Source organism: Gadus macrocephalus, chromosome 5 (assembly GCF_031168955.1).
Source record: "Gadus macrocephalus chromosome 5, ASM3116895v1".
Taxonomy (NCBI): domain Eukaryota; kingdom Metazoa; phylum Chordata; class Actinopteri; order Gadiformes; family Gadidae; genus Gadus; species Gadus macrocephalus.
This window is the reverse complement of record NC_082386.1, coordinates 15,023,218-15,036,821: the sequence shown is the minus strand read 5'-3', so window position 1 is coordinate 15,036,821 and position 13,604 is coordinate 15,023,218. Positions and strand designations below refer to the sequence as shown.

Genomic DNA, 13,604 nt, shown 5'->3' with positions numbered 1-13,604 from the left:
TGGAAGGAGATCAAAGGCATTCTAGAATTCCCAAATCCCAAGCACACACAGAGGCCTCAGAGAGCAACAGACCCAACCCCTCATCCTGCTCCTGCTCCCTGGGGGTAAGCTCAGATCTACTAGCTTCTGTACCACTATACATTCTCCCACAGGTAACCCTCACTAGGGGGCTTTTCCACTTATATTCAAGACTCAATCTTAACCCGCTGCTGTTGGATTTCTTATGAGAAAACGTGTTCATCTTGTTGAGTTTTCCCATTCTAGGATTTGGAAACGCATCAGGCATGCATTCTTGCTGCACATCCAGGCATGAGTGTTGTGATTGTGAAGTGTTGAAAATATTAATATTCCCATCTTACCCTTTATCCCGCCTCACTCTGTTTGAGACACAAAGAGGGTGAGGAGAACAGTAACACTTGAACGGACATGGTTTTAATGGAGGTGTTGCAATGCACTTGGGTTCCTTGTCTTTCTTTTTACGCTTGTTAAACTTGTTAGTGGCTAAGGATGCCAGGAACAGTCATGTCGCAACAACCTCAACTTTTGTAGGAAAAAAGGTGTTTGGTTTAGTCCCTTAGAATACTATACAAACCTTACAATAGAACAATCATTAGTTTTAAACACTGATGTATAAAATGACCATTTCACACAAACAAACAACTCCACACCATACATTGATTCTTTACAAATGTTATATTCCCGAGCTACGACTTAATGCCATCAGATATATCCTTAGGGTCGTTTTCTCACTTCTGTAATTGAAATACCAAGTTCTGCTACAGGCTTTCTACACTACAGCTCCCACTTTCATAACATCACACACACACACACACACACACACACACACACACACACACACACACACACACACACACACACACACACACACACACACACACACACACACACACACACACACACACACACACACACACACACACACACACACCACTGTGTAAAGGTAAAGTTAGGACAGGAGGGTAGTGCATTTCTTCTTTTCATCCGCCCTAGTTCTTACAGCCCAATGAACTTCAACAGATACTAAAACAACTTTTTTTTTTACATTTCTCACACAAAACCCTTGTTCTCATTAGCGATCTGTCTAAATCAAACCACAACAAGACCGTGACCTTTTAACAAAATAGTCCCTCTGAGACCAGTCTTCTTTTCTGAAAGGAAGGGAGTTAGCTGCTCTGCTGTCCATTTAGCAGCACATCAGATTGTATTATTATTGTTGTGCTTTGCTGGTAACTAAGTGAACTTTAAGGTTTTTCTGCCTTGAGGGTTAAAACTAGGAAGTGAGCAATGATCATTCAACATTTCGGTTCTCCTATAGCAACAACACTTGCAACACAAAAACAAGAACAAAGCATGGCCAAAGTGGGGCGGCTGTCCAGCTTTCTTGGAGGTCAATGATAGATGTAGTAGTACTCAGGCTAAAACAAACACAGCAACATGTGCAACCAAACAGCCACTTCACAGAGCCATCGATCCCTCGATCCCACCCAATGACCTGCAGCGCTGTTCAAATGCTTCCAAGGCTGCAGTCACGTGGTCAACAATGGATTTCATTAGCAATATACAAACTACCAGAATGAACAAAATACATAAAAAGGTATTTTTTAAATTACCTTTTTATGTGAAACCTACAGCATGTAGGATTTCTACTTGCAACTCTTTAAATTGGCCAATTGTTACATTGTTTGTGGTAAATTACTTGTTGTCATTTAAATAACATAATGTACATGTACGTTGTACATTTTTGTGTCGAGTATATCACCCCTATTGTCTGTTTTTAACTAACATATTACTGATTATAGCTCATATTAGTTTATGAATTCGATTGTGTTAAAAAGCCAGTGAACCCACTATTTCAGATGGAATTCAAACGATGATATTTAAAAAAAAAAAATGTTTTGGGTTGAGAGTTTTAGGAAGGAGGTGGGCGTGTTATCCCCATGGTAACGACCCACACCAACTTTATGATACTCTTTTAGTACAGTCGTTGTGTATGAGCATCATAACAAGTAATGTTGTATATGAAATCCACCAAACACCGTAGCGTTATACTTAAGGTGTCCAGGAAGCCTAACCCTCACTCAGACGAGGACATTGATTACATTGCTTCTCAAACAGAGCTTCACCATCCACACACACTGCGTCGTTATACTATAACGTTATAATAATATTCACTTAAATAATATCATTGTTCAAAAAGCTCAACTTTCTCTTGGACGCCACAGTCTGGGGGTGCTGCATAGTTTCCTCTATGTACTAAAATTGACCTTGGGTGCCTTGAAAGGCGCCTCTAAATTAAATGTATTATTATTATTATTATTATTATCAGCTCGAGCAGGCTGCAGTACCCTTATGGTATTGGGAGGAATTTCTGATTCTGACAGTCATTTTTAAACATATATCCACTGTATTTTAGACAAAATAATGGGGTGCATGGGCATCACTGTCACACCCTGGTAATGTTCTTGGGACTGCTTGGTGGCGGTCAGCCTGTGACTGGGAAACAGCAGTGCACTGTGTCTATTCCTTCTATGGATGTCTCTTTGTTCAAACATACTGTGGAGTGCATAACGATGTCACTGCCTGGCTCAAAGCCTCCACTATCTGTCCCTTGAGCCATGTGACAAACACACAGACACACATACTGTACAACCACACACACACACACACACACACACACACACACACACACACACACACACACACACACACACACACACACACACACACACACACACACACACACACACACACACACACACACACACACACACACTTTAAATAAGTAGAGCAGCTCTGGCTGGTTTAATAGTCATCCTCAGGCTGATAGCACACATACAGACCAAACCCAGCACAGAGACACACGCAAACACAGTGAGAGAACAATGCTTGGATAGTGTAAAGTGAGTCCACATGACTAACAGTACAACAGTAAATTCCTTCACGACTCGCCAATGGAAAGAAGCGACCATGTCACATCATTAAGAGTCAACCATAACAGTTGTTGTTGTTGTTGTTGTTGTTGGTGGCCCAACAAAAGAAACACGAGATTTGGTGGTGGTGATTATGATAGGGACATTAACTGCACTTGAATGTAGTATTACATGGCAAATGATGTTACGTCGATCATTATGTAGACTACAGTATGGACCATGAATGGAATACATCAGTAGGTAAGGAAGCATTTTAAAATAGTGAATTCATTGAAGATTATGTCAGAACAGACGGATCACATCATATCAACTGAAGGCTTGAACATCCCAACATGAGATGCAGAGGCCTACAAATATGGAATGGACATTAATGGAAGGACTAGGAACAGTATAAATAAAAAAGAAAGGACTGTTGTTGGCCTTTTCAATTGTAATTGTTCTGTTCTTCTGAGCAAGAGGACACTTAAGTAAGTCTTTGGCATTAGTATGTGACAATGTAAGCCTTGCTTCCTTAATAGGCTGCATAGCCAGCAACGCAACATGGATTTACAGCAATATTATTTTGTTTAATCCAGATTACATCTGGTACCAAAGTCTTAATCCTCATTTGATGGATTCAGTAAGGCTATGGTTGAATTAGCCGACCCTTCTACTTAACCTCTTAAAGCTAGGAATTTACAGAACACAAAAAGAGCACATTTCTGCACAGTTTAAAAAATAGTTTTTTATAAAGAAGAAACATTAGAACTAATAACTACAGCAAGCAAATTAAGATGGAATATTGAATATTGTTTATCCCTAAAGAAATGCCTTAATTAAGGCACACAGAGTATGAAAAAAAGATTGTGTACCTTTTAAAAGCAAGTACAGGGAGCGCTAAAGCAAACATGGAGTCACTCATGCCGGACATAAATTCCCACTAGTCAATATTTAAGTTGTGACAAACCTTGAACCAAGATAATGTAATGTTGCCAAGAACTGCTGACTACAACTTTGAGATCAGAACAGAAAGGCATCTTCATAAGCAGTTGTGTTGTTAACTAAAATAATTCTCATTTCAGGATAGAAATGTGAATTATCAAGAAATATTTCCAACTCAAACAGATTGTTTTGTAGAGGAAGTATACAGGCAGTTTGTAATAATAAATAAAACAACTGATTGTAAGACAGATTGAAAAACAAAACAGAAAGAAAAGGCTGATTGAGATAAAGATATCCTGATAACCAAAATGAAATAGAAAGAGGAGATAAAAGCCATACGATTGGGAGTAGGAGTGTGGGAAGGAGAGTGTAGCGGTCAGGGTCCACTCTCAGCAAAAGAGTACTGGGTTGGATTTGATCCCCAATGACCGCAGTCTACCTTGGTGATGTTTTGGTACGTTATCTAGCTATTAACTCAATATAGGAAAAAGCTGGGGTTTTTTCCCATCGATCCACCTGAACTGGATATCATGCAGTATGATTTGCACCCAAAATGTACCATAACTACTTAAAACAATTTCCCTGCACCAACAACAAACGTCAAAGAAGACCTTCAAAGGTGCAGCTTACATCTCACTACCTATTAAATGTTGGCCTCTCCTCCCTCTTCTTCTTTTGGTGCATTACTCTCTCTTTTATAGATTACTCTCTTTAATTTTGGGTAATAAAGCACCAAGGCTTCAGAATTCTTTATTAAAGAGGAACAGATCAGAGGGAGGGTTGGGGTTAGCACATTTGTAACTTTACTATTGGCCAGGCAACATGCAAAACAATTTACACTTGGCCTTGTACCCTGAAACTCAGTGGTGCCAGATGGAACCACATTCATGTTACTCTTCCTCCCTAAAAGCTTTGGTATGCCACACCAACAGACTTCAAGCCACGTTCAACCAATAAAAATGTGACCTCTTCAGATACTTTTAAGTTCAGATCGACTACCATTTTATCGTATCCCAACAACTTATTTTGCACCCCCATGACCCAGGAGCACTAAATAATGTGGTTAACTTTTTTGCATTGTCATTATGTTATTAGTTTTTAATTAATTTATCTTTATTTTACATCAATGTACCTAATTCATTAATGTTATTGCTCTTTGTCACTGTGTTTTTATAAAGGGAGGTGGTGGGGAGGGATTATTATTCAAACACTCTATATTACTGTACTGTGTCGTTTCATAAAATACGTTGACCCGAAACAAGTATGCCTTGTTTGGCCTCTTACCTGAGAGGCAGATGAAGGTCATGTAGTCTCCCTGGCCACCAGTGGCCAAGAAGGGGATTTTCTTCTTGGTGCGCCGCTTCACTTGCACAGCTGCAAGCATCTTCTCATCGTTGGGCGTAAACACCTCCTTGTTGATAGTGGACTTGGAACTCATCTCTCAGGGCAGCCAGGAGCAGGTCTGGGTGGGAAACAAGTGAAACCAGAGGAGGATCAGAATCTCCCATTCATTTGGGCAGGAGGAAAATGCATTGTCTATTCAGGAAAGGGTGGCATGCTGTAGTTTGTTGTGAGCTCAGGAGACAGTACCACAAACGGTATTAATCCCTGAAGGGGAAAAAAGACTCTGCTACATATGACCGAGACCCAGCATGACAATTGACTAAAAGGTGCAGAGACAAAATAAAGTAATGGATGGCCCTATGAAAACAAGTGACGTACTCTGACAACATAGTAGCTGAATAGTACTAATGATAATATCATCAACATGGTGTTCAGGGAAAGAGAACCACATATTTCCATGAATAACGTACAATGAGTTATTCTTCCAGGTTGTAACCCAAGTCGAATTCTGTCAAAATTAAAATGTACTTTGGATTCCCCTGCTTTAAACATTTCTCATAACAAATATAAATAGAGTTCAGTAGAGCGAGCCTGCTAGTCTGAGAGAGTTTCTTAAAGCAGACTTGGCAAAAATCCTTGACAATTATAAAAAACTAAAATATCTGGCAAAACACAACTGGACTCTTGGGATTGAGGAGCGATTGTGAAGGAATTTTTATGGTCAATATTAGGTAAAAAAAATACTAATTAGTTAAAAGGCTAACTGTGTTGTGTGGAGTAGTGGAGAATATTTTATTTCTAACAGTTATGTATGGCTGACCCCTTTTATTTCCAAATATCTTGGAGCATTGACCTATAAGCAAATCAAACCTACATCACAAAAAACAATGACTCCCTATTGAGCAATATTCTGTTCTCCAACTGCAAATTACTGTTGCTCCAAAGCAATCTACAGCCGAGTTGACCAACTACAAATACTGTTTGGGCACGCATAAAGAAAAGACCACACATTTAAAGACGCTTGCACTGCAAAATGTGTTTCCACAAAAAGTTGCCAAACAACCATGTGTAAAACAAATGAAAATAACGGCTGTATTTAGGAAAGTGATTTAAGCTACTCACGCCATATAAAAAAGATGACAAATTTGTCTTTTGCTCATATATGGCTTGAATACGGTTCAAAACGGTGTCAAGGAGCATTAAGTGCTGAATGTGGCTCACATGATTACCATGTCCGCACAGGGACAGTGGTAATCATGTCCGCATTGCATACATATGGTCATTCTATGACTGTGCTATTCCATCGTCAGCAGGAGTACCAGCAGGGGAGGGGAGACTTCACAGTGTAAACCAGCTGAGGCTCTCTCTGTCATCACTAATCCGTTCAGGGAGCCCACCCCACCACCCATTCCCCCTCCTTGTCTCCATCATCCAATGTGCACTCAAGAGGGGGGGGGGGGGGGGGGAAGAGAGAGAGAGAGAGCGAGAGCGAGAGCGAGAGCGAGGCCCCCACTGATCTGTCACCAGGCAGAGGGTAGCCCAAATCCCCCTGAGGTGGCCAAGCAAAGCATCGTGGGTGATCGTGGAAGCAGGGGGTGTTGTGGATTGAAGGGAGAAATGATGGAAAGAATGAGTGGGAGGCGAACGAGGAGCTGTAGGAGAAGGAGGCTAAAAAGGAGCCGCCAGGCAGTGAATAGAATCCGGCAAGCCACCGTGCTGCCTGGCTTCTGGGTTGACTGATGCAATGCTCACCGAGCATGGCTGGAGAGAGGAGGGAACAGATGGAGCTGTGTTAGGGGGAAGCGAGGGGTAGAGCTACACCAATATATCACTGGTTTCATTCTATTTGCCTGCAAAACTACCTCCACTAGCACCTTATCAGACATGTGCCTCCTCCGCCCCAGCTGACTGAGAGGGGAACAGGAGCTAGTGCTCCCGGGCTACGCTCCTGCCCAGGGCGTTAATATGGAATCTGTTTCCGTTGTTCACGGTGCCCCCGGAGACATCTTCGAAGAGGGGAAAACTTCCGAGTCGTCTGGCGCCGCTACTTCTGCCGGCGCCGCGGCAACAAGCTCAGCCAATCCAGGCTCTCCTCGTGGGGCCACAGATGCTTAGAGACCCCTGGCAGGAGCCAGGGCCTGAAGGCTGGAAGGGATATCCAGGGACTCGGCGTGGAGTCCGTTAGCCACAATAGTCACAAGCAGAAGGACCCAGGGGAAACTGGAGGTCCAAGCGGCCTATTTTATATCCCTTAATCTCTTTCCAAAGTGCAGGGAAGAACCAAATTGGTGGCTGAAGGAGCTTTATAAGAGGCATTTCAGGAGGAACTACTGGTATAAATTAGTCTGTCGCTTTGATAATTACATTGCTGGCACAGTTGGGAGTGTTTTTGCACAGAGCCTTGTCCAACGAAGGCCTAAAGAGGCTCAGCTCGCTCTTCCTCACATTGTTTGCAGTCGCCTTGACTCTAGTAACTTCTGCGTGCGTGCGTGCGTGCGTGCGTGCGTGCGTGCGTGCGTGCGTGCGTGCGTGCGTGCGTGCGTGCGTGCGTGCGTGCGTGCGTGCGTGCGTGCGTGCGTGCGTGCGTGCGTGCGTGCGTGCGTGCGTGCGTGCGTGCGTGCGTGCGTGCGTGCGTGCGTGCGTGCGTGCGTGCGTGCGTGCGTGCGTGCGTGCGTGCGTGCGTGCGTGCGTGCGTGCGTGCGTGCGTGCGTGCGTGCGTGCGTGCGTGCGTGCGTGCGTGCGTGCGTGCGTGCGTGCGTGCGTGCGTGCGTGCGTGCGTGCGTGCGTGCGTGCGTGCGTGCGTGCGTGCGTGCGTGCGTGCGTGCGTGCGTGCGTGCGTGCGTGCGTGCGTGCGTGCGTGCGTGCGTGCGTGCGTGCGTGCGTGCGTGCGTGCGTGCGTGCGTGCGTGCGTGCGTGCGTGCGTGCGTGCGTGCGTGCGTGCGTGCGTGCGTGCGTGCGTGCGTGCGTGCGTGCGTGCGTGCGTGCGTGCGTGCGTGCGTGCGTGCGTGCGTGCGTGCGTGCGTGCGTGCGTGCGTGCGTGCGTGCGTGCGTGCGTGCGTGCGTGCGTGCGTGCGTGCGTGCGTGCGTGCGTGCGTGCGTGCGTGCGTGCGTGCGTGCGTGCGTGCGTGCGTGCGTGCGTGAGTGAGTGAGTGAGTGAGTGAGTGAGTGAGTGAGCGACCGTGTTTGCTCCATGTGAAACCAACATTCAAGTGCCTCATCCACATGAATTAGAGAGCACCCAACCAGGGAACTATAGCTTATCCCAAACCTCACTATGGATACTTATGTGATTGTTTGTGCTTTTGTGTGCAAGGCCATGGGCACAAAGCTGTTATTATTTGGATAGTAAGTGCACGGCAGAGGCACTCTGATTTTACCTCCTATTATCACTTTAAGGATACAGAAGAATGGTGGCTAAGACCTTAATTACCAACAATGAGGCAGACAGAAGACCACACACCCCCCTCATTTGAAGTAGGCTAAATGTTTCTGTTTCACTACAAAGTTTCCATCTGTACTTTTTGCTGCATAAATTTACATCTTGAATAGAAACTGATTCCTTAAAAGGCACCCAGTGCAACTTTATGTAAACATTCAATGAAAAATAAACATCCAATTTCTAGTCTTTTTTACACGTAGTAAGTTTCAATAACTCCATACCATTACATATCGACATTCAAGGAGCAAAGATGAGACGTCGTTGTGTGGTGAGAACTGATAGAAAATCGTAAACAACAACAATCGCCGGTGGGGAGAAGCCATTTTTCCATTGACTGGAAGCCTGCTTTATTTATTGTAGGTTACAAAAAATAAAGAAAATGGCGGCATTGTTGTTGTTATCGATTTTCTATCAGTTCTCACCACACAACGACGTCTCATATTTGCTGCTTGAATGTCGGTATGTAATGGTATGGAGTTATTGAAACTTACTATGTGTAAAAAAGACTAGAAATTGAATGTTTATTTTTAAGCCTCGAAAGTTGCACTGGGTGCCTTTAAACATGTTTCCACGTGGCATCTGACCAATATCCTATTCGCTGACACCCTTGGGGTTGGTCAAGCGTCCAAGGCCGCCCAACTGAGAAATCTCCACCTTTAGTCTTAAACATGCAGAAACGATTTTGTGTTGTGCAAAACACCCCCTGGTTCAGATCTTCAACCTGCTGTTTTCCTAACGTACGTTCACTTTAACAACAGATTTTGTTTGAAAACATTCCGAACATTTATGGTGCCAACCGAGCGGCCCAATTGAAACAGTTTAACCAGCAGTGAAACTGAAACTGTTGAAACAAAACAAAAAGATTATAATAATCACAGATTATTGATGATTATGCCGGGCAGGGGGTCAATGAGTACATACTTCAGCTCACTAGGAGGACGTCAGATGTGAGAGCGGTTCTTCTATGTGGTCCCCGACACATTTGTGTACACGTAGACACTGCTATAAGAATAAGGCCCTATGGCCTCTCTCTTTGTTGTCTGACCGATCTGATCTCAAAGCGTCCTCAATGTGTCTCCCCCACTTGCATTCACACCTGTACTGAGAGCTGTCCACTTGTGCTCGGATCACCCAAGAGGAATGTTAATATCATTTGTGAACAGGTCCTCTTTTCAATCTCCCTTTGCGGGCGAACTAGGGGACATTTCAAAACAAAACAGAAAGTTTCACCTCAACTACGTCCACTTGCGTAATCCTGGTTAACTTCTGTTACCAACATTAAGGAGTAACTGATGACATCAAACCAGCTAGAGCACACAGCTTCACGCATCACAATTTTAGACAAACAACAGACTGTTTCTGCAGAGCTAAAATAGCACTCGGGAGCGAGTGGTGATCCCACATCAACACAAACACAGATGGTGGCTGTTAATGTTCCTAAAATGATGGAGGCCGGACTGTCCGCTCGGTCTGCATTTGTGCCTGCTGTTCGCTGATCAATGTCTTGGGCAGCCATTAAACTGGCCACACCATTTCATAGCAACACACAATACACAATAACATAAATTATTCCGAGGCCAAAACGTGCATAGTATTTCACATATTTTTCTGAATACACCATTAAGGCATTTTATTTGGGAACAATTTTAACCATTAATGTTTTATACAGATCACTACTTTTATACAGATCACATGTGTTCTTCTTTTGCTCAAGACAATAATCAAAGCCATTTGACACAGAACATCAAACCGTCAGTAGACTTACTATTCAGACAACGCTATGATTAAAAGGAACTGGTCTATTGCACAGATGCAATCTAGCGAATGACCCCTTACCCCGGAGGATAAACACTAGCCGGTCTCATTTATTTCCTGGGATATATACTGCAATAGCGAGCCATGGACCAGCCACTAATAGTGTGCGTCAAGCCCATACATTATGTCAATCTTTAACTGCCCGGGTTCTTAGAACAATAAAAATTCCTGAATGGTAATAAGGTTATCAAACAGCCGTCAATAGATATCGCTAGCATGGTAGCTAAATCACAAAATAAATTACCAACTGAATACCCTAGGATATTGACAAAGACCAGAGAGCTAACGGTTTACTTCTATAGCAATAAGGCCTAGTCTAGGTATAGCTAGACTAGTCCAGTTCGTCAAGACCCCAGGTCGACTGTGGACATTGTCTGTGTCCAGATGTAAATGGACTATGATTTTTGGCTAACCCACCCCATTTTGCGTTATAGGGGGATTCCGAAATTGGGCAGATGGCGATCTATTGGCATCATTAATATCCTGAACAAGGGTTTATCAGGTCCCATTGCTGTATCTAAGTTTTGTGAACTGCCTATTACGCAGCCACTATCTTCGATCCGAATTCTATCCAGTAATTTTAGTCTCTTGGTCAGTTAGCATGCCCAGTGGCGTGTCAACTCTGAATCCAAACCGAATCAATTTGTAAGTTTGCGGGCACTGTTGGCAAAAAACAACCAAGCCAGGGCAGTTCATATGGGCTTACTTGTGTTGGACAAATCAAGGTCAAAAGTTATGAATGCTAAACACTCGTTTGAAATTTAATTGATGTCAATAACCAACTGCTCAGTTTCATCGCGAGAGGAGGCGAGTTGGACAAAATACATGGCTCACTTACTTCTGGACATTGAACATTTCGACACTAACCTGGGGTCTTAAACCGTCCAAATCCTTTTAGTATATAGGTTTCGATTTATTTTTGGTTTTATTAATTTAATAGAAAGTAAAGTATTATTGTTTTTTATTGCATATGTGGTTTATTAGTATAGTATTTATGTATCTGTGGTCTATTTTGGTATATAGTCACCCCATACAGAGGGGTGACTATTAAGATAACAAAGTTGGAATAAGGAGGACATTTTTGGGTTCAGGGAAATTTCAATGGTTTGTTGTTCTCCAGTGGTTTGTTTGGAAGGGAGTGTCGTAATTGACCAGGAGATGGCCGATAAAGTGAGTATTATATTACATAAAGCAGTTTATAAAAGACACACTGTAATGCAATGAAACAAAAGGGTACCCAGATCTGTGATATGTTTGTGTTTACATGATGGCCTTGACACCTCATGACCACAGGACAAAGCCTTTAGGGAATTATTATTTTACTTTTCTATATACAAGAATGCTGGAGTGCAAAATGTAGAGCTCAGCAGTGGGAAGGGCAACGGGTAAGATAAGCATCTCTCATGGCTGACAAAAGACCCTGTTTTGCAGAGATAGCCAACAAAAGCAAAGAAGAAGAAGGAAGCCTCGTTGTCGGTTTCAGTACAAAGTGTGTGTAATATCTAGAGGATGCACACAGGGTTTCTGGCTGCACTGTTCAACCATTGCAATGGCACTTGTTACCAACTGGTTGTTGGCTTTTCCTTCATGGTGAAACTGTACTCCCTTCATGGTGAAAAAGCACTGATACAGGGAACTTGTAGAATATTCTATCTGTGTGTTTTCATGGGGCTGGGAGAGGATGGTTAATTTGCACCAAATACAGGGGTTCCCTCATTTGTTGAAGCATCCATATTAGTTTAATTGAACCATAACGCAAGCAATGTAACACAGTGACATGCAGTGAGGTTTCACAGGGAGATGTTCACTGACAATAACATTAGCCCCCATTTCAGTGGTCACCTGTATCAATCTTTTTAGGCAGAAAACATAGTAGCGTATATCAATCATACATATGCCAGCCCTACATAAAGACTTGTATTCATATCCACCTCATCTTAATATAAAACTACATGCATTCACATTGAATCATTTCAGATTAAAACCTGGATCCACATTTTTGAAACATGAATAAAAATACATAAATGACAGACTAGAAGGATCAACAAATATGGGCTTTTAATGTTTTTGTAATTTATACATTTGATTGTTACAACTTCTGTGGATTTAGTAATTAATAGATACAGCTAAAGTACAGAGGGCTAAAATGGTCAAACCATGCAGCTTTGTTACACCATAAAGAGCTGAACCTGCCCAACTATTTGTCATCAGGCAGAGAGATCAGAGTACAACTATTTGGAGTGCGTTGTATGGGAGAGGGAAGACCTCGTCGTGTTTACCCATGTTGTATTGTCTTCTACAGTATGGGTGACGTATTGTATTGCACTCCACAAGCGCGCGCGCGCGCACACACACACACACACACACACACACACACACACACACACACACACACACACACACACACACACACACACACACACACACACACACACACACACACACACACACACACACACACACACACACACACACAGTGTGTGCTATCTGGGACCATAACAACCAAACCAATAACAAGTATGCTCGCATACAGTTAGTTCAACTGTTGCACCTTTCACTGTTAAATTAACCGTGGACAAATCCGGGAACGCCAGTGCACACACGCGTGACCGCGCAACACACCCACACGCAACGCAGCAACAAATACCCGCCACTTCTTTCAACAACTATTGACGTAGTCAATATTCTACGTATCAAAAATGAGACAGGTAATCACCTCACTTTAAAAGTTATTCATGAAAAACAACAAGCGTCAGAACAACACAGTAGGCTTCCAATTTAAAGTTGATAAATAAAACACTTGATAAAAGGAGCGACTGTGTCGTACTCACCTCCGTTTCAGCGACTTGATCCACGTGTGGTTTATGCGTTTGGCAGTCTCCAAGCAGCCAGTAAGCCAACTTTTTTCAAACAGCTGCTGTCCGGTCTGTTATCTTTTCAAACAGAGTGACTTCGCAATTAACATCGCGACTGGTTTCGGTTCCTGAACGGCCGTTTGTATCTGACCAGCGGGAGTTTGTTGTACTTTGATCCTTCTGCTGAGGGGCTCTCGCACCACGATCGCTGTCTCGGAGGAAAAGCAGTAGCAGGTTCCCAGACAGACGGACCAATCACGTTCACTTACTACGTAGCTT

The 13,604-nt window shown here is 43.2% G+C and overlaps 1 protein-coding gene across 2 annotated transcripts in view; it reads right to left on the bottom strand.

Annotated features, from left to right (window-relative positions):
- The window catches only part of stxbp6 (syntaxin binding protein 6 (amisyn)), a 51,027-nt gene extending 37,423 nt beyond the window's left edge, over positions 1-13,604 (bottom strand). Inside the window, exons 1-2 of one of the 2 annotated variants that reach the window (XM_060052703.1) lie at positions 13,302-13,604; positions 5,157-5,334 (exon numbers count right to left, since the gene is read on the bottom strand). In XM_060052703.1, coding sequence (XP_059908686.1) covers positions 5,157-5,310 — 154 coding nt within the window. In that variant the 5' untranslated portion in view covers positions 5,311-5,334; positions 13,302-13,604. The remainder of the gene's footprint in view (positions 1-5,156; positions 5,335-13,301) is intronic. The other variant, XM_060052702.1, reaches the window with a different exon arrangement.